Source organism: Eupeodes corollae, chromosome 1 (assembly GCF_945859685.1).
Source record: "Eupeodes corollae chromosome 1, idEupCoro1.1, whole genome shotgun sequence".
In the NCBI taxonomy this organism is placed as follows: Eukaryota; Metazoa; Arthropoda; class Insecta; order Diptera; family Syrphidae; genus Eupeodes; species Eupeodes corollae.
The window spans coordinates 250,876,441-250,898,404 of record NC_079147.1 but is presented as its reverse complement, the minus strand read 5'-3'; the positions used below and the strand labels follow the sequence as shown (position 1 = coordinate 250,898,404).

The window sequence follows — 21,964 nt, the reverse complement described above, 5'->3', positions numbered from 1 at the left end:
TTTCTTTCATTGAATCCCTTTTTCTTTATACAACAAAACAAAATCATCTCATTGTAAGAAGCTAAATAAAAGAATATCTACTTTTTGAAAAAAAGAATGAAAGACGAAAATATAAACCTTTTTTGCAAATCTTGTGAGATGCTGAAATGAAACCCTTACAACACACACCCATCCACCAGAAGGTGTCAACAATGAAGAATGATGACTTTTTTATGTGTAAATTAGATTCCCCTCATCCGGAATAGTCTGAAGGTCTCCTGGGTACTATAAGCTTCACAAGGTATACAACAACAACCAAAAAGAAGCCCCAACACCCGCCATCCTGTCATGTGGGATTTGAACAGAGAACAGGTGGAATCACCCTTTTTATTAGGATGACAAGACTCCTTTCCATAGCACGGTGATGGAGAAAAAACAAATCTCCATCCATCAGGACAGAGAGAGAGAGAGAGCAAAGGGCTTCCAACATCCCATCCGACATGGCACCCCCCATTACGATAAATACCCTGTTATGACAAAATGTTTGATTGAGGATAATGCATGTATATTATTACAATCACAATGAGAGATAATTTAAGTATCCATTTTGGCATTAGGTTGCGGCAAAAGAACTAAGGAGAAGGACACACTCGCAAGGAGCGAGAGTCCTCAGATTTACTCTCACCCTTCGCATTTATTTTTCAATATTTCTTGAAGTTTAGGGTAGCAGTTTTTATGTATAGTATGATGGGGGTGGGCATATTATATCCTTCCCCTAGTCCTTTTTTTCGGTGGAAAATATTCGCAAAAAGTGCAATAATCTGACATTTTCAAGGGTCAAACAGTTGGCTTTAACTGTTGTTCGGCAAAGCGGAAGTAACCAAATAAAATAATTGAACCGCAGAAATCTCTGCATTTCCTTTTTCGAAAATGTGTACTTTCAGTATAGTTAAGGACGTATATAGCAGGTACTTGAATTATCCCAATACCGTTGGTTGTTGTCCTTTTTTTCTATTCCATTCTTTAATGCTTGAGTCTTTTTTCCTGCTACTGCTACTTTAACAATAATATGGTCCAGAAATTGGTTTACATTTATCATGTCGAAAGTGCCAGGGATTTTGCATTGGTTACTTTTATGGGGATCATGGGTTATCGATATTTTGTTGTTGTTGTTTTTTTTATTATTTGAGAAAGTATAATAATATAAATTCCAACAGTTAGCTTCCGGACAGAAATGCAAGGGAGCAGAAAAATGTAACTAATGCAAGTTGTTTGGTAGAATAGTAATTTCCGTTTTTTCTATATAAATAAGAGTTCCTACATACAGAGTGGATGTTAATATTGATCCTGATCTACTGAGCGTATATTTTGTTGGTTCTTTTGTTGGTTTGTATTGAAGGCGGACGGAAATTGTTGTGAATTATTGAAAATATCTAAATATAGAATGCCATGCTTTCGGTATAAATATAAATAATAATAAAAAGTGGTTTTTCAAGGAAGTTGCAAAGGGAATTTAAAGTGCAAATATTCTGGCTAAGTGGTCAAGATAAATAGACAGGTAGAATTTGATTTGTAAATTTGTACATCGAGGAATAAAATGTCAATTTATTTTAAAAATTTTTACCACAAAAGGGAAGTACTATTTTAATCAGGGTTGGGATGAGCTTAAAATTCACTAATGTTATGTATATTCTTGTATGTAATTCATGATGCTTTTGTTCTAATTCACAAGGAAGATATGATTACTAGTAAGATTCATCGGATAATGAAAACCTTTATTCCGAACAGGGTTAAAAGTATTAAACCTAAGACTAAATCATGGTTCGATTCGAGGTGCAAAGAGGTTATCAATGAGAAAGAGGTAAGCTTCAGGACGTATTTTAGAGCCATCCGCACTGAGAAAAAATAAAAGGATCAAAAAAGCCAGGAAGGCCTGCAACGTTTACATTCGAAGGACCAAATTTTTGCATGACCAAAAATTACGACACGTCTCCAGTATACAGGATGTCCGAACATTGACTCGGACCACAACCTCGTTGTAGCCAAGGTACGGCTACGAATATCCCGATCCAAGCCAAAACAAGGAAGTACTGTGAGAAGTTTCGACGTTAGACGGCTACAATCGCAAGAGATAGCCATGTCCTTTTCCGATCGAGTCTCTAATAACCTCTTAAGGAGTCCTATGCTTCCTGCATTAATCATTGAAAACCAGTGGCAACATTGCCTTGCAGCCATCAGAGATGCCGCCTCTAAAGTGCTAGCTTTCACACGGCCACCACAGCGATACCCCTGGTTTGACGACGAATGCCGGCAAGCGCACGCAGCGAAACAAGAGGCATACAAAACGGCACTGCACAAAAGGACTAAAACTGCTCGCGAGCTCTACGAGATGAGAAGCGCGCGATCGAGGAGATAGAGGGATGTCACAACAGGAATGAGGTTCGTAAATTTTACCAAGAGGTAAAAAAAACCTCGCAAGGGTATCAGCCACGAACCGAAGCCTGTAAAGACGATCAAGGGAACATCGTAGTAGAACCACAGTCGATGCTGAGAATATGGAAAGATCACTTCTCCAAATTATATAACGGCGATGACGAACCGAATTCCACTGTAAGGGAGATAGAACCACTCAACCTCGGCGACGCAGATCAACAATTCCGCCTACCCGACCTTGACGAAGTGAACATAGCTATATCTAAACTTAAGTCAAACAAAGCTGCTGGAGCTGAAGGCATTGCTGCCGAACTATTCAAAGCAGCAGGCGATGACTTGGTAGAGAGCATGCACCAACTCATCTGCAAAATATGATGGGAGGAAAGCATTCCCGATGCGTGGAATCTCAGCATAGTCTGCCCGATACATAAGAAAGGAGACCCTCTAAATTGCGCCAACTACAGAGGTATCAGTCTCCTTAACATTGCATATAAGATCCTCTCTGCCGTATTATGTGAACGTCTGAAGCCGTTTGTCAACAACGTGATTGGTCCTTATCAGTGTGGCTTCAGACCAGGAATGTCCACTAACGACCAAATATTAACACTACGGCAGAACTGGGAAAAAACCCATGAGCTTCAAATCGATACCCACCATCTCTTTATCGATTTTAAAGCCGTGCATGACAGCATTCATGGGGCAGAGCTCTACAGAGCAATGTTTAGTTTTGGCATCCCTGTCGAACTTATCCGTTTGTGCAGAATGACGATGGAGAATGCACGCTGCTCTATCAAGGTCGGAAAAGATCTTACCGATGCTTTCGATGTCAAAAAAGGTTTTAGACAAGGCGATGCACTGTCATGCGACTTCTTCCACATCGTTCTGGAAAGAATTGTGCAAAACTCAAGCGTCAACACTAGAAGCACAATCTTCCAAAGGTCCATCCAATTACTCGGATACGCAGATGATATTGACATAATTGGAAAGTCAAAGCGTGATGTCAGTGGAGCGTTTTTGAGCATTGCGACGGAAGCGAAGAAGATGGGTTTAGTGGTCAATGAGGGCAAGACCAAGTATATGCTGTCATCAAAAAAGGACACTGAACGACGACGACGTCTTGGACAAAACGTCACCATGGACAGCTATAACTTTGAGGTAGTTAAGGACTTTGTCTACCTAGGCACCGCTATTAATGCAGACAACGACACCAGCGCTGAAATCAAACGAAGAATAACTCTTGCAAATCGCTGCTTCTTTGGACTTAGAAGGCAATTGAGAAGTAAAGTCCTCTCTCGAGCATGTAAAATTACCATCTATAAGACACTCATCATCCCGGTTCTAATTTATGGCGCTGAGGCCTGGACCCTGTCAAAGAAAGATGGAAGCGTCTTAGGATGCTTCGAGAGAAAAATTCTTCGGGTGATTTTTGTGCCCGTACGCATAGATGGAGAATGGAGGAGAAGATATAACGACGAACTGTACGGGCTGTACAGCGACACTGACCTAGACAGAATTAAAGTTCAACGGTTTAGATGGCTGGGTTATGTAGTTCGGATGGACAGCAACGCTCCAGCCCGGAAGGTGTTCGAATCCAATCCCGAGGGACGGCGCAGTAGAGGAAGACCTCTACTCAGGTGGGTGAAGACCTTAACCAACTTGGCGTGAGAAACTGGAGGCAGCTTGCTAGGGACCGTGTTGGCTGGAGACGCATGTTGGTTAAGGGCCAGGTCCACCTCGATCTGTAGCGCCACCTTTAGTAAGTAAGTAAGTAAAACTAATTATGTTTCCAATATTTGCTAACGATGTTCAAGTGTAAAGGATAAGGAAATGAAACTTACTTTCTGTCAAAATTTCGAGCGTTTAACAGCTGTCAATGTTAATATACATATATAACATATGATTTGAGAAGAAGCCACTATAGATGCCATTTTAGTTCAATTAAATTAATTTAACTAATTTACATATAAATTAGTATCGGTGGCGTGATTGTAAGTGCGTTGAACTTTCATGAAAAAGGCCTTGGGTTCAAACCCAACCTGTGCCATTTACAGTTTCTTTTACGGGTATCCTGCTTCTTGCGAGAAATTAACAAATCCTTCAAGAATAATTCTTGTCATGAAAAGTGCTTTCTTAAATAAGCCGTTCGGAATTGGCTTAAAACTGTAGGGCCCATCTATACCTACAACATCACTCCAAAAATTAGTGGTTGAGAGATGTCACTAGGCCTAGTTCTCAACGGACTGTTTCACCACCTAATTTATTTAAAGTCCCTATACAAAATTCGTAGCTAAAAACAAATGACATTTTTTCATTTGTATGATTTGGGTAATCTCTCTTTACCTTCAAAAAGATATCATTTGGCTCTATTGATGTCCATTTTCCCAGTAAACAAAAAATACCTTACTTACTTACTCAAGGTGGCGCTACAGTCCTGTGTGAACTAGGGTCTCACCCAACAGACTTTTCCATCTAGCTCGGTCCCTAGCTTAATGTTTTGCGCTCCAAGTTGGGGGTGAGAGCATTAGTTTCCATGCGCTCTACGTGACCCAGCCATTTTACTCTATGGACTTCTACCCTTCTGGCTAACTCTATAACGTCGCTGTACAGACCGTACAGCTCGTCGTTCCATTTTCTCCTCCACTCCCCTTCGATGCATACGGGACTGTAGGTCACACAAAGAGCTTTTCTCTCGAAGCTACGCAAGGTGCTTTCATCCGCTTTTTTCATAGTCCATGCTTCTGCACCCTATAGCAGGACGGGGATGATAATCTTATATAGCGAAACTTCGATAGAGGACGTTACCACTCAATTGCTTTCTTAGTCCAAAGAAACAGCGGTTAGCAAGAGTTATTCTGCGGTTGATCTCAGCTCTAGCGTTGTTTTCTGCGTTTACAGCGGAGCATAGGTAGACGAAGTTCTTGACTACCTCATATTTACTTCTGTCGATGGTGACGGTTTGACCAAGATGTCGGTGTTGTATGTTCTTTCTTGACAACAACATGTACTTTGTTTTGTCCTCATTAACCGTTAAACCCATTTTTGCCGCCTCTGCCTCAATACTCACAAAAGCCACATAGACTGAGTTCTTCCAATTATGTTAATGTCATCAGCATATGCTAGTAATTGGACAGACTTTTGAAAGATAGTGACTCTAGTGACGGTCATCCTGCACAAACGGACGAGTTTGGCAGGGATGCCAAAACTAGACATGGCTCTATACAGCTTGTCCCTATAAATGCGGCCTTAAAATCGATGAAAAAATGGTGGATATCGATTTGATGTTCTTGAGTTTTTGGGTGAATATTTGATCCACTGTGGACTTTCCTGCTCTGAAACCACACTGATAAGAACCTATCAGGTTTTTGACGATAGGTCTTAGACGTTCAAACATTACGACAGAGAAAATGTTTTAGGCGAGTTAAGTAGACTGATTCCTCTGTAGCTGGTGCAGTTTAGAGGGTCTCCTTTTTCAGGATCAGGGAAACAATACTGAGGTTCCATTCATCGGGCATGCTTTCTTCCAAACATATCTTACAGATTAATTGGTGCATGCTCCTAACCAACTTATCACCAGCTGCTTTAAAGCGCTCGGCATTCAAGCCATCCGCTCCAGCGACTAAAGTGTTGACAATTGTAAAAAATAGTTTGTTAGTTAAAGCTTAGCTTTAATTTAGGTTGAAGCTAAGCTTCAAACAAAAAGTTAAACCTATTCTGATAAAAACTGTTTCATATTCTTAAAATGTCAGTCAAATTTTGTAATGCATTGCACGCCATGATTTTTATGGTAAAAAGAATTAATAATATTTTGAAAATTTGAATATTGAAAATCGTAAAACCTAAATGTTGAGACTATTTGGAATATTAGGAGTCGTTAAATCGATTGCTTATTTTGAAATTATTATTTTAAATATTGATATTTGTGAATTTAAAATTTATATAAAAGAATCAGGGTCAAAATATAACGTCTCAAACTATAGATTTCTTTGAAAAAATATTTGGTGCCTATCAGCTCATTTACGAATATACTCTAGAAGTTCTTAGTTCAATAAATGTTTCTTATTCCAAAAATCATTTTAAGTAAATCGAATACACACAATTAAAATATTCATTAAAACGCGTTTTTTCAATTTTTTTTAAAATAAATCTTGTACCAAACAGACCTAATGTATAGAAAGTTGAATTAAAATTATTTCCCAAAAATAACTTCCCAAATTCGATACCACAAGAAATTGTACTAGATTCCTCATCAAAATTATTCTCATAACCTGAACGCTCGCAGCTGACATGCGTCTGCGCTAGATTTGACATATGTGACTGACATTTCAATACTCAGCGGTCGATTACACCATTTATCTGAGAAAAATAGAATTGGTTTTTCCCAATTCAAGTTGTTTTTCACTTAAAATTACCGAAAATAACATAAAATACAATTGATTCAAGTGCTAGTCACTTAAATTGACATTTCTCTTCACATCTCAAGGCTCAAATTATCATAAAATTCAGTGACAAGAGAGAAGAAAAAAATAAACTAACCAAACCATGAACAGTTTAGGTTCGGATTGTAATGAACTTAAAAAACAATACGATGCTTGCTTCAATGCTTGGTTCTCGGGACGTTTTCTTCATGGAGACACTGATGATTCAGTGTGTTCTTCATTGTTTAAAGTTTATCAGGAATGTGTTAAGGTGAGCGGTTCTAATGAAACAATGAACTTTGTCATAACTTGTTATCTTTTTGCCAAACTCTTAGAAAGCGATGCAGGAACATAAAATCGAATTCCGAGAAATCGAAGGCGAATACACGACCGGTGACTTCAAGTCCTCCGACAAGACCACCAGCTGACCTGAACTCCCAAGTGAAGAAGCATCCGCTGAGGTATCAAAGAGCAGACGGCGTGTTAGTAGTATTTAAGATGCAATTTGGAATTTAGTTTTTGTCCCAAGACACACACCCAGTTGTTGTTCGTTATTAATTTTAGATAAGACACAAAAACCGTATTTTCAAGACCCAAGTGTTGCTCACAAGCTGTTATGTATTTTAAAAGTTCTTTTAAACATAAATAAATGTACATACTACTTAAAAATATGTATAAAATATGCTATTTACTTTCGGTGACGTTTTTTAAACTTCAAAGTGCTCTGGCCCATGAACGAGTGCTCGACGATGTACTGCTTCCGTTTTGGGCACGATTTTTCATTGTGCGGTTTCGGTTGCCTGCAAATCAGGCAGAGATTAGAATGTAGCTTCTTCTTGGTCTTGTATAGCTGCAGGGCTCGGCAGTTGTACTCGTTGTGTCCCACTTCACGGCAAATCCAACAACGGATCCTGGCCTGGTATTCGGCGCAATTGTGCTCTCCCTTCTGGGTGCATCTCCGACAATCTTTGCAGTGGACGTAGTTTGGCTTGACGCACGTCTTACACTCCATGCAGTGGCGGTAGGTGTCTCCATTCTTTGAGGGACAGTCCGAGCAGATGGTGCAGTGGGTGTTTTCCTTCGATGTCCATCGATTGCACGGCTGGCAAAACTTGTATCCCTCTGCAGTTGGCAGGACGATCAGGTTCTGTGGGACATTGGAGAACAGACGCACAGGACTTCCCAGTTTTCTGCCCTTGCTGCCATCGCTGTAGCTTTCGTGGTTGGTGTAGTTTATTTTGTAGTCACACATTTCCATCTCGGGCATCACCTGGCGTATGTAGGACTCCCCGAAGTAGGGATAAACCCAGAACACAGTTGGCATCTTGTGGAGCTTGTTTTTGGAGCGATAGAGTGCAGTGAGCTGCTTGATGCTGTTAGCAACGACCTCTGTTCGGCAGCCAAACGGAGGATCAATGAAGAGAGCCAGGTTCTCATCATCATCCTCGTCCTCTAGAGTTAGGAATTTTTCAAAGAAGGTACGCTGCTTTTCGTCGAAGAAGTGGTTGTTGCACATGTTGTACCAGGCGAACTGGTCATCGTCGTAGAAGTAGAAATACCGATGATCGAAGTCAAGAAGGAATGAATCTGTATGACCCTTATTCTTCTGGAGATATGCATGCAGACGAGGTGTTCCAATGCAGACCACTTTTCTAAAAACGACAAGGTGGTTCTATAGTGGTTCTTTTGGATGTTTGTAGAGACTATTTCTTACCTTATGTCACATTTGTCTAGTAACGAAGTGAAAACTTTCAGAGATTTTTCGTCGAAAAAGTACTGTGCTTCAACTTTGTCGTTGTCGATGGGTTTGAGGAAACTTGTGGGATTCAGGAACTTCTCGTCAGTGATGCCTTGGAGCGTGTTATGATCTGAATGGACATTGGCCTCCAAATGAACGTAGGGTAAGTTGCAGGTATGACAGTAGTTGCGATTTTCCACGGGGACTGATTTTATCTAAGACATTAAAGAAACTATTAACACCGAACACGTTTTTGGGATTCACACTGGTTTACCTTTCGTCTCAGCTTCTTGTAATCATATGTTTCCATAGGATACCGTCGTTTTTTATGTGAATCGCTTAATTCTTTTAAATTCGTATGATATCCACATGAGTTTTTGTCACGAAACGCCGAACAAGCAAAGAAACCTTCTTTAAGGGAGGATGTTTTGTAGAAATACAACATTGGTCCATGAGGACAGTGAGGGTGAGTTCCAGGTTCTTCTTCACATCTAACAAGAAGCTTTTCATGTTGATTCATTATTTGGACTAATTATAAATAATATTTTGAATTTAAAATAAACTTTTATAACACAAAAACAATCAACATAAATTATTCTACAGCTAAAGTACTGATTTGAAAATCAAAACAAATAAAAAGAAAAGAAAATGGACACAAAATTCGCGCCACAAGTTGACAACAACTGTCACTTTCACTTGTCAAATGATTGAATACGTTAGGTTCGTTTAACAAACAGTGATCAATTGGAGAGAGGTGTTTTGTTGAGTGCAAAGGAAATACATTGTTTATTCATACAAGTTTTTTTTTTTAAATAATGGTAAATTTTGTCGAAAGTTTCTTGTGAATCGTTAGAAGTTTAAACTTTGTAAATGGATTGTAATTTTGTTTTGTCCGAAATAAGTTTAACATGTGTACATGAACTATGGAGCCAGTTATAAATATCATTAGTCTTCATCGTTTTAATTTTTTGACAGTTTGTTTAAGGCCTTCATTGAAAATGGGCAGGTTCAGGTAAAATAAGGGACTTCATTTGCAGTCAACTTCATGCTTTGAACGTTCATTTTGACTAAAATAACTAGTTAGTTTTTCAAGTGTCATGAATTTCAAGTTCAGAACTTTACTTCGCAAACCTCTACTTTAAGTTCATAGTACAAAAAGTACAACAAAATTATTGTCTATAAAATAATCCACAGGCAAGCTACAAGTCCATCACGATTTATATTTTGTATTGTGAAGAAATATTAGTTATTTCTTTTCCACATTGACAAGGAACCCTTTTACAGAAAGCACCAAATGAAGTTGTGCAGAAAATAAAAAGATCATAGAGTAATAAAGTTCAGCTTTCAGTTGAATGAAAAAACATGATCAACTGTCATTTGGATAGAAGTGGACTTGACTCAATAGTTAGGGAGATTTGTCTTGACTTTACATTGTAGTTGCCCTAAATGGAAGGTAATTTTTTGGCATCTGGCCAATCAGATGCTTGAAACTTTCCTTACTTTCAAGTCCCTTATGTCATCTGAGCCTGCCTATTGACTGTCTTTAAAAAATGTCTCGATTAATATCCAATGGAAAAGTTTTGTCTGCATGGAATTATCTGTCATTAAAATTGTATAAAATGAAAACACAATTTTATTTTTTGACGAAATGGAGTCATCTGATTCGCACAATAAATTTTAAATTCCGATGGATTTCAATCAAGACATTTTTTAATGAACTCTATATACTTCTTTCAAAAAAATTCCAATGATTGGTTTATAACGGAAAGTGAATAATGGTAGACATAGTAGGGTTATTTTATTATAAAGAATATAGGAAAAAAAAACTTCAACATTACAGAAAACGTCTTCTGGATATCTGCATCAATTCACTTATTTATGTTTGCTAAGAACATTTAAGCCGTCAGTCCACATACATACGTGATAAAATTCGTAGGATATACCATAACCAATGTTGGATCAATCAATCCACCAAATAATGTTAATTTACGTTGATAAAAGCAATTTTTTTTATTGGACTGCGAGCATGATAAAATGATGAAAGTTCAAAATGATTCACCTTAAAAGTCCTGAAAATGGGCAGGTTCAGACAGCATTAGGGACTTTATTTTCAATCAAGTGCCTTCTTGGAGTGCAAAATAAGACCAATGCTAGAAGCTAGTTAATTTTTACTTTTACTTGCAGAAAGTATAGGGTTATTCATTTCCCGGTTTAAAAAGTAAAATATTTATTTTTCAGTTGAAAGTCTCACAAAATTGTGAAGAAATTTGAAGAGACTGGATTGGTTACAGATATTTAAGGCCTGTATATCATCGTTTCGACCCGAATGTGTCGATTGCAAGACACTCGTCGTTCTTGGTAATTAGGACGGTCTTACGGCACATTATGGCGTTTTTTGCATTTAGATCTACACCTAGATCCATAGCAACTGTAGCCAGCTGACCATTCACAATGTCGTAGATACGATGTCGATGGCTGTTTGAAAAACAGCCTATGGAAGGAGATTTGTCTAACAAAATGTTCTTCAAGGACGAAGCATATTTCTCACTCGGTGGTATATAATATACAAAATTGTCGTTTTTGGGGTTTTGAGAATCCTCAAGTAATTGAAAAGAGGCCATTATATTTACATCCACAAAAGGTCAAAGGTTTGGTGCGCTCTTTGATCCGAAAGAAGAATATTACTTGAAGAATATGTGGTTTCACCAAGACAGTGATACATGTTACACAACTCGATCGAATATTATTGCAAGAGACTTTTCCTGGCCGCGTAATTTCTCGTCGTGACGATATCAACTGGCCACCAAGATCATGAATTTGAAACCGCTGGACTTTTTGGTGGGGCTTCGCAAAAAACTGTGTTTGGTTGAGGTCCTCTCCCACCTGGGTGCGCCACCTGAGTCGCGGTCTTCCTCTACTGCGCCGTCCCTCGGGATTGGATTCGAAGACCTTCCGGGCTGGAGCGTTGATGTCTATCCGTTCTACATGACCTAGCCATCTAAGCCGTTGGAATTTAATTCTGCTAACTAGGTCAGTGTCGCTGTACAGCCCGTACAGTTCGTCGTTATATCTTCTCCTCCATTCTCCATCTATGCGTACGGGACCAAAAATCACCCGAAGAATTTTTCTCTCGAAGCATCCTAAGACGCTCTCATCTTTCTTTGACAGGGTCCATGCCTCAGCGCCATAAATGAGAACCGGGATGATGAGTGTCTTAAGGTGCGTGTCCATTTGAGAGTAAACGTGCTGAGAGTCGCTCTCAAGCTGCTCTCGAGAGCGATCTCGCAAATGGACATAGCCTGGAGAGTAGCTCGCGGAGAGTTGATAAATTACTCTCGACATTCGACTTTTTTGAGAGTCACTCGCAAGTGGACACATTTGCTTACCACTATCCGAGATAAGCTCGCGGAATACCAACACAGTTCGAATTTTGCGAGTAGCTGTCGAGAGTAAACATGGCATTGGAAACTATGTCTTTTTTAAATTCCCATAGGAAGCTATTGTAATGGGTTCGATTTGTCAAATTGAAAATTTGGACATTTCTCGACGATTCAAGATCCCTAGAACCGAAACAAAAGATTTTAAGAACGATGCCTGTGAGAGCGTGTGCACGTACGTTCGTACGTCCGACGTTTTTTCGTCGTCCATAGCTCAAGAACTAGTAAAGATATCGACTTCAAATAAATTTTGTCATATAGATAATAAGGCAGAAAGATGCAGAAAGAGCTTTCAAGAAAATTGCGTGGGTGTTTTTTTTTACCATAGCAGTTTAAAAAAAAGGTGAAAACGTTTGTTAACCCCAAATATCTCACGAACCAAAAACGCTAGAGACTTGAACTAAATTTTATATTATATATTTTAACGTGATACCAAACAAGTATATTTTATGAAAAAATCCAACTAACGGCTTTTTTATAAATCAAAAAAAAACTGAAAACAAATTTGACACCTCGCAAATTGTACGAATAAAAATTGATTTTATCTCCAAAACAATTTTGTGCAACGGAAGAATAACGTTTTTAACATAATTTTTTGAATAAATTTTGAAAAAAATCGAATTGATAGTTTTTTATAAAAAATAAAAACCTAAAAAAAAACATTACTCAAAGTTGTTACAAATTGAATTTTGACTCAAATAACTTTTCAAAAATTTGAGATTATGGCTTCCAACTTATTTTATCTTACAAGAAATATTGTTTTCAACATTCGGTAGACAGTTTTTTTTACAAAAAAAATTACTTTCGACTCAAAAAGCTTTTCATAAATTAAAAATATTGTCTTCAAATTTTTTTTATTTTACAGAAAATATTGTTTTCGATTTTCTGTAGTTTTTTTTTTTATAAAAATCCATATTTTCATACAAAACTAAAATGTACAAAAAAAAGTACGCAAATTTGGTAAAAATTGATATTCGGTTCTCGATATCTCGTGAACAGATATTGACTTCAAATTAGAATCCAATTTGCATTTATTTATTTAAGAAATAAAATAAAATGCTGCTAAAATTGGTAAAAATCGTTTTTCAATTAAAAATCTCGTTTACAAAAATAGATTTTGAAGTCAAACTATTTCATCAAATGCAAAATGTTGTTGCTAATTTTTAAATCTTTTAGAATAATTCAACTTCCAATTTTTTTTAACAAAACACGAAAGCCTACAGACCATTTAAGCAAGGCAAATCGACAGACGGGATTGGAAGTAATCAGTGTGGATAGAATACGTGGCCAAGAGATAATATGCTAGCAGAAGAAATCTATCAAGTGGACACGGTTATGAGAGTACTCTCAGCAAGAAAACTCTCAATATTCTACCAGAGAGCTCGCGATAGCAAAATTTCTTAAATTTGGCTCTCAAATGGACAGTCTCCCGAGAGTTGCTATCGAGAGTTAACTAGCAGAAGAACTCTCAAATGGACACGCACCTTTATAGATGGTGATTTTACATGCTCGAGAGAGGACTTTACTTCTCAATTGTCTCAAAAGTCCAAAGAAGCAGCGATTTGTAAGAGTTATTCTTCGTTTGATTTCAGCGCTGGTGTCGTTGTCTGTGTTTATAGCGGTGCCTAGGTAGACAAAGTCCTTGACTACGTCAAAGTTAAAGCTGTCCATGGTGACGTTTTGTCCAACACATCGTTGGTCAGTGTCCTTATTTGATGACAGCATATACTTGGTCTTGCCCTCATTGATCACTAAACCCATCTTCTTCGCTTCCGTCGCAATGCTCAAAAACGCTCCACTGACATCACGCTTTGATCTTCCAATTATGTCAATATCATCTGCGTATCCGAGTAATTGGATGGATCTTTGGAAGATTGTGCCTCTAGTGTTTACGGTTGAGTTTTGCACAATTCTTTCCAGAACGATGTTGAAGAAGTCGCATGACAGTGCATCGCCTTGTCTAAAACCTTTTTTGACATCAAATGCATCGGTAAGATCTTTTCCGACCTTGATAGAGCAGCGTGCATTCTCCATCGTCATTCTGCACAAACGGATAAGTTTGACAGGGATGCCAAAACTAGACATTGCTCGGTAGAGCTCTTCCCTATAGATGCAGTCATACGCGGCTTTAAAATCGATAAAGAGATGGTGGGTATCGATTTGAAGCTCCTGGGTTTTTTTCCAAGATCTGCCGTAGTGTGAATATTTGGTCGATAGTGGACTTTTCTGGTCTGAAGCCACACTGATAAGGACCAATCAGGTTGTTGACGAATGTCTTCAGACGTTCACATAATATGGCTGAGAGGATCTTATAGGCAAAGTTAAGGAGACTGATGCCTCTGTAGTTGGCGCAGTTTGCAGGGTCTCCTCTCTTATGTATCGGGCACACTATGCTGAGATTCCACTCATCGGGCATGCTTTCTTCGGACCATATTTTGCAGATGAGTTGGTGCATGCTCCGTACCAAGTCATCGCCTGCTGGTTTGAATAGTTCGGCAGTGATGCCGTCAGCTCCAGCAGCTTTGTTTGACTTAAGTTTAGATATAGCTATCTTCACTTCGTCAAGGTCGGGTAGGCGGAATTGTTGATTTGCTTCGTAGTGGTTTAGTGGTTCTATCTCCCTTACAGCTGAATTCGGTTCGTCATCGCCGTAACATAATTTGGAGAAGTGATCTTTCCATATTCTCAGCATTGACTGCGGTTCTACTACGATGTTTCCCTGATCGTTTTTACAGGATTCGGTTCGTGGCTGGTACCCTTGTGAGGTTTTTTTACCTTTTGGTAAAATTTACGAACCTCATTCCTGTTGTGACATCCCTCTATCTCCTCGATCGCGCGCTTCTCATGCTCTCTTTTTTTCATCTAAGAAGCCGGTGTTCCTCTCTCCTCCTCTGCTCGTAGAGCTCGCTAGCAGCTCTAGTCCTTTTGTGCAGCGCCGTTTTGTATGCCTCTTGCTTAGCTGCATGCGCTTGCCGGCATTCGTCGCCAAACCGGGGTTTCGCTGTTGTGGCCTTGTGAAACCTAGCACTTCAGAGGCAGCATCTCTGATGGCTGCAAGGCAATGTTGCCACCGGTTTTCAATTCTTAATGCAGGCATCATAGGGCTCCTTAAGAGGTTATTATAAACTCGATCGGAAAAGGACATGGCAGTCTCTTGCGATTGTAGCCGTCTAACGTCGAATCTGCTCACAGTACTTCCTTGTTTTGGCTTGGATCGGGATATCCGTAGCAGTACCTTGGCTACAACGAGGTAGTGGTCCGAGTCAATGTTGACCCCTCAGAAAGTTCGGATATCCTGGATACTGGAAAAGTGTCGTGCGTCGATCGCAATGTGGTCAATCTGGTTGACGGTTGATTGATCAGGAGATTTCCATGTCCCCTTGTGGATATTAAGATGCGTGAACTGCGTACTAGCTACCAGAACGTCTCGCCCCGCAGCGAAATCGACCAGCCTGAATCCGTTGTCGGAGGTAGTGTCGTGCAGGCTGTATCTCCCGATTATGCCACCAAAGATGTCTTCTCTTCCTAGCTTGGTGCATAAATCTCCTAAGACAATTTTAATGTCATAGCCAGGGCACTGCTCATATGTCTTGTCCAAGAGCTCGAAGAATATGTCTTTGGTGTCTTCATATTTCTCCTCTGTTGGGGCATGCGCGCATATTAGGCTTATGTTGGCGAATTTAGCCTTGATGCGGATTGTCGTGATGCGCTCGCTCACACTGTTGAAACTCAAGACTTTTTGCCTGAGCCTAGTTCCAACAACAAATCCACACCCAAATAGACGCTGTCTTTGTTCTCGGTAGCAGTCACCGTAGTAGATATCGCAGTCTTTTAGTTTGCGTTTGCCCGGTCCATCCCATCGCACTTCTTGGATGGCTGTAATATCTGCCTTGCAGCAGTTTAGGGCTTCCGCTAATTGTTCGGCTGCACGTGGTCTGTTAAGGGACCTAACATTCCACGTACATATCCGAAGTTCGTTGTCCTTATTTCGTTTGCGTGGGTTGTCAACAGTGAATCCGTCCGTATCCGAGGCTTGTTGGTGCATCGAAACTATGATGTTTTTACGTGGCCAGGAAGTCACCCCGACGGCACAACCCCCAACCTGGAGGGCCAGATCCTTAGTATAACTACAAGGAAGGGGAGCCGGATGAACCGCTCCTTATAGGCCTGGGCTCCGAATATGTCGAAGAAGCCCTATAACGTGTTCACTAAGTAGTTCGACCTTACTGGAACTGTAGACGCCACCGTTGATTCTATCTCGAGAATTCGTCCGCTGTCGCCTGGATAAGGAGAGGTGCCTTAGTGGAAACACCACTCCCCCCTCTCTCGTTTGCTGCCCCCAACAACTTTCCACTGGGGTTGGAACCCAATCACCAGTTTAGGTACTAGGCACCCGATGTTCACCGCGGGGAGGTGAGAGTAGGAGTTGATAGACAGAGGTGGGTTTTGAGAAAAACCTGTGGACGCTTGTGTCCTCTTGAATGCACATGTCTACCATTTGAACATCGTACTAAGAAACACTATTATCTAAAAAATAAAATGTACGATTGTATCGCATGAACTTGCTTCTGTATGCAAGGACTCTGTTTACGATAAGAAAATTTATTTAAAAGTTTACTAATGAAATAAGTTTGTCTTCTAATCAAAAAAATCTTGATTTATTACTTTTTTTTCGAAAAGCGTTAAGGCGTTTTTTTTTAAATAATTTTGTATGTATACAAATTTTCAATTTTAGTTTAAAAAATGTAAGTATACTGTTTTTGAGCTTATCAAAATAAGTTTTACATCGAATTTTCGTAAAAATATTATGACCCGTTCTCGAGATATCGAATTTTGGAAAAAATTTACCTAGTATTTCTTTTATCCAGAACAAAAATGTTGACATTTTTAATCATCAAATATTATTAAGACAGTATAAGAGCTCGTATAGAAACAAATATTGAAATCGGTTCATTAGTTCCTGAGGAAAATATAAAACACAATAACTGTTCTATAGCAATAGGTACAAATATACATTTTTTATTGAAAGAAGCAGATCCAATTTAATACATTTGAGATAATTTGAATCTTCAATTTTTTACCAACAAATTTGTACTGTTCTTTTCGATCTTATAAGTAAAATAAAAAAAAACTCCTAACACTAAATTGTTTAAAACCTTAAATTCCAAGTTTGAACTGCTTTGACCCAATAGTTAAGGCTGTAGGAGTGGAATCGCGGGGCCCACTTGTTTTACTTCTCTAGATTTTCAAAGTAAATTATTTCTTTATACTTTCAAGCAAGATAAATCGACAGACTCTGTTTTGAGTCGAAATTCAATTTTTATTAACTCTAAGGTTTTTATTTTTTTAAAGAAAAAACTGTCAATTTAATTTTTCTCAAAATTTCACCAGATGACGAAAAATAATCGTTGCACAAAGTGGTTTTGGAAATTAAATAATTTTGTTTTCGTAAAATTTTCGAGGTAACACATTTTTTCAGTTTTTTTTTGATTTATAAAAAAACCGTTAATTGTTGATTTTTTTTCCAAAAATATACTTGCTTGGTATTACGTTACAATATAGAAAATAAATTTAATTCAAGTCTCTGGTGTTATTAGTTCGTGAGATGTTTAGGGTTAACCAAAATGCTCACCTTTTTTTTAAACTGCTACCTATGGCAAGAAAAAAACCAACCACACAATTTTGTTGAGAGCCCTTTCTGTACCTTTCTACATTATTATCTGGATAACAAAATTTATTTGAAGTCGATATCTCTTCTGGTTCTTGAGCTATAGACGACGAAAAAACGTCGCGATCGTATGGACGTACGGACGTACACACGCACACACAGACATCTTCCTAAAAATCGTTTATTTCGACTCTAGAGACCTAGAAACGTTAAGAAATGTCAAAATTTTCAATTTGACAAATCGGACCCATTAAAATAAGAATATGGCTTAAAACTTATTTTATCTTATAAGGAATATTATTTTAACTTTGGGTAAAACTTTGAGAGAAACCTTATTGCCAATATTTTACAAAAAATAAAAACCTTACAAAAAAACAATACTTAAACTTGGTAAAAATTTATTAACGACTCAAAATAGCTTTTAAAAATTAAAAATATTGTCTTCAAATTCTTTTTATTTCACGGAAAATAATGTTTTCGATATTCAGTAGTTTTTTTTTTTTATAAGAATCCAAAAGTCGTTTTTTTTTTCATTTTAAAAAAATATCTACAAGAAATAGTACGTACATTTTGTAAAAATTGGTGTTCGGTTCGTGATATCTCTCAAATCAATTATATTCATCCAATTTGTAAAATTTAAGAAATGCTACTTAATTGGTAAAAATTTGTTTTCTCCAAAAAATCTATTTAAGAAAACTAGATTTTCAAATTAAACTATTTCTTTACATGACAAATATTGTTGGTAATTTAAAAATTTGTAACAGCAATTTTGATAACTTTTTTAACCCAACCCAAAAACCTACAAACTTTTAAGCAAGATAATTCGACAGACGGAATGGAAAGTTATCAGTGTCCGTCGCATCCCAGACTCTTTTCAACTTCCCATAGGAAGTTATTGTAATGGGTCCGATTTGACAAATTGAAAATTTTGACATTTCTCGACGTTTCAAGGTTCCTAGAGTCGAAATAAAAGATTTTTAGAAAGATGTCTGTGCGTGCGTGTGTACGTACGTTTGTACGTCCGTACGTCCGTACGTCCGTACGTTCGCGACGTTTTTTTCGTCGTCCATAGCTCAAGAACCAGAAGCGATATCGACTTCAAATAAATTTTGTTATAAAGATAATAAGACAGAAAGATGCAGAAAGGGCTCTCAAGAAAATTGCGTCTGTGGTTTTTTTGCCATAGCAGTTTGAAAAAAGGTGAAAATTTTGGTTAACCCTAAATATCTTACGAACGAAACGCTAGAGACTTGAATTAAATTTTATATAATATATTGTAACTTGACACAAAACAGGTATATTTTTTGAAAAAAATCAATATAACGGATTTTTTATAAATCAATAAAACTGAAAAAAAAATTGTCACTTCCAAAATTTTACGACTGAAATATGATTTCATCTCCAAAACAATTTTGTGCAACGAAGAATAATGTTTTTGATATCTGATAAAATTTTGTGAAAAATCGAATTGACAGTTTTTTTTACAAAAAATAAAAACCTAAAAAAAATTTATAAAAGTTGGTAAAAATTGATTTTCGACTTAAATATCTTTTCAAAACTTTGAGATATTGGCTTTAATTGACTTTTATCTTTCAAAACATCTTGTTATCAACATTCAGTTAAAGTTTGAAAAAAATCGATTTGACAGTTTTTGTACAAAAAACTAAAAACCGAAAAAAAATTAACAAAAGTTCGTAAAAATGATTTTCGACTCAAATATCTCTTAAAAACTTTGAGATAATAGGTTCTAACTAACTTTTTCTTTTAAGAAATATTGTTTTCAACATTAGGATTGTTGAAATGTATGTAACTTTGGTGAAAATATTACTGTATACAAATAACAAATCAAGTATCTGTAGGAAAATATGAAAACTCATTTTGTAAATATCTAGAATATATTTTTCATTCGCAAATAAACTCTTCAATCGTTAAGACGCCTTTGTTTTTCTTTTTCCACATTTTTCTCTTCGCCGAATTTCTGCTCAATAGGTTATGGGCCCAGGCGACCGCATGCGGTAAAAAGAAAAGATTTGAATCGCAGCAATAGTTCGTCACAATTATCAAGATGAGTGCAATGTACCAAATAGAGAAGTTGGAAGAAAAGAATTATGATTCTTGGAGCATTCAGATGCGAAGCGTTTTGGTACATGCGGAACTATGGAGTGTTGCATCAGGTACGTTGAAGAGAGAAGAAGTAAAAGAAGAAACAGGAACCGATTGGCCAAGCATAGACGAGAAAGCGTTGGCCATGATCACCCTGAGTGTAAAACCTTCGCAATTAGGTTACATAAAGGATTGTGCTACGTCCTTTGACGCCTGGACGAAACTTAAAGAAGTTCATCAGCCAAGTGGACCTCAACGCAAAGTATCCCTTTACAAGAAATTATTGAGTTTGCGGATGTCAGACGGTCAGAGCATGTCCAGCTATTTGAATACATTTGTTGAAGTATTGGACAAGCTTGCCGGAGTCGGCATAGAAATGAACGATGAATTGCGAACAATAATTCTTCTTTCTAGTTTGCCGAAAATGTTCGAAAGTTTTGTAGTGGCTATAGAGACGCGTGACTATTTACCCAAATTTGATATTCTGTGTATCAAGCTGAAACAAGAAGGAGAACGCAAAGGCAATGAAGATTCATTATTCGAAAAGCAACAAGCTTTCACAGCTAGTACATTTGGTCATCAACGGATGAACCCTCCCGGAAAACACAATACAAATGCAAAAGGAAAATTGCGAAACATTACTTGCTTCAAGTGCGGGTGTCGTGGACATGTGAAGGCACAATGTAGAAACAAAGAGAGCTCTACTACCATAAATGAACAACATAAGCAATGTAGTTTGTTGGGGGCGATGGATGTGTGTACATTAAATCGGTCAAATTGGTGTTTGGACAGTGGGGCAACAAGCCACATGTGTTGTGACAAAAGGTTTTTCATAAATTTCGAAGAACATAAAGAAATGATTGGTTTGGCCGGTGAAGATTTTTTGTATGCAGAAGGGAGAGGTGATGTACAGCTACAAACGGATCTTTGTACTCTGAAATTATTGAACGTGTTATATGTACCAAATATGAAGTCAAATTTTATGTCCGTCAGTCGAGCAGTACAAAATAATTGCGTTGTGCATTTTGGAAAAAAGCACGCTGAAGTTATACAGGATGGTGAATGCATCTTGAAAGTCAATAAAGTTGGAAATCTGTATATATTCGAATGTCGAAACAGTAATTGTTTTGCTGCTGTTCAAGATGAAGCGGATTTGTGGCATAGAAGATACGGCCATTTGAATTATGGCAGTTTGATGGAAATTGCCAAGAAGAATTTGGTGCACGGGATTGAAAAAGTCAATTTCAAATCCAATACGACATGTAAGACGTGCATGGTCAGTAAAATACACGTCCATCCTTTCCCAAATGCAACTTCGAACAGAGCAACGGAATTATTAGAGCTGGTACACACGGATGTCTGCGGTCCTTTTCAGCCAAGATCAATTGGTGGTTCGAAATACTTTTTGACGTTCATCGACGATAGATCCAGACGTGTCTTTGTTTACTTCCTAAAGACCAAAGATGAGGTGTTCAGCAAATTCGTGGAATTCAAGAATCTGGTGGAGCGACAAACCGGCAAGAAGCTTAAATGTTTACGCAGCGACAATGGTCGTGAATACATCAATAAGACGTTCGACCTTTACTTAAAGACAAATGGAATCGCAAGACAGTTGACAATGGCATACACACCGCAACAGAATGGCGTTGCGGAACGAGCAAATCGGACGTTGGTTGAGATGTCAAGGTGTTTGTTAGTGCAGTCAGGACTATGCGATTCATTGTGGGGTGAAGCAGTCAACACATCGGTTTACTTACGCAATCGTTCACCGACAAGTGCGCTGGTCAATATGACACCTATGGAAGCGTGGACAGGTAAGAAGCCTTCTATTAGCCATCTAAAAGTTTTTGGTTCTTTTGCAGTGGCGCTTGAGAAGGGGCATAAGAATAGCAAGTTCCATGCAAAAGGGAAGGAATATCGAATGGTTGGTTACTCAGTTCAAGCAAAAGGTTATCGACTGTATGATGTCAATACGAGAGAAGTGGTTGAAAAACGTGACGTCTTATTTGATGAGCTAAAAAACAGAGAATATGCTGATGGCAGCACTGTTTTCAAGACCCCGGACACGATTTCATTTGATTTACCCTCTAAAGTTGTTGTTAGTGGCGATGAAGCTGAGGCTTACGAAGATGCTCAAAGTTTTGATGACAACGACTGTTTTGAAGAAACTGTTAATGAGCGAAGTGGTCAA

At 38.1% G+C, this 21,964-nt stretch overlaps 2 protein-coding genes across 2 annotated transcripts; one reads left to right on the top strand and one right to left on the bottom strand.

Annotated features, from left to right (window-relative positions):
- The first annotated feature begins 6,722 nt into the window (after window positions 1-6,722).
- LOC129941294 (TP53-regulated inhibitor of apoptosis 1-like) lies at window positions 6,723-7,498 on the top strand. Its single transcript, XM_056049884.1, has 2 exons — window positions 6,723-7,098; window positions 7,163-7,498. Exons 1-2 carry the CDS (start codon window positions 6,952-6,954, stop codon window positions 7,253-7,255), a joined length of 240 nt encoding a protein of 79 aa, XP_055905859.1. The 5' UTR covers window positions 6,723-6,951; the 3' UTR covers window positions 7,256-7,498.
- Window positions 7,411-9,232, bottom strand: LOC129941291 (rRNA N6-adenosine-methyltransferase ZCCHC4). Its single transcript, XM_056049882.1, has 3 exons — window positions 8,840-9,232; window positions 8,542-8,780; window positions 7,411-8,479 (listed from the first exon to the last, which is right to left on the bottom strand). Exons 1-3 carry the CDS (start codon window positions 9,083-9,085, stop codon window positions 7,516-7,518), a joined length of 1,449 nt encoding a protein of 482 aa, XP_055905857.1. The 5' UTR covers window positions 9,086-9,232; the 3' UTR covers window positions 7,411-7,515.
- Window positions 9,233-21,964: the final 12,732 nt, after the last annotated feature.

Bases quoted from the DNA above. Each gene is read 5' to 3' on its own strand.
- LOC129941294 (XM_056049884.1), top strand. From the start codon at position 6,952: ATGAACAGTTTAGGTTCGGATTGTAATGAACTTAAAAAACAATACGAT. The intron at 7,099-7,162 runs GTGAGCGGTTCT...CCAAACTCTTAG, and splicing joins TTTATCAGGAATGTGTTAAG to AAAGCGATGCAGGAACATAA.
- LOC129941291 (XM_056049882.1), bottom strand. From the start codon at position 9,085: ATGAATCAACATGAAAAGCTTCTTGTTAGATGTGAAGAAGAACCTGGA. The intron at 8,781-8,839 runs GTAAACCAGTGT...TTAATGTCTTAG, and splicing joins ACAAGAAGCTGAGACGAAAG to ATAAAATCAGTCCCCGTGGA. The intron at 8,480-8,541 runs GTAAGAAATAGT...TGTCGTTTTTAG, and splicing joins CTAGACAAATGTGACATAAG to AAAAGTGGTCTGCATTGGAA.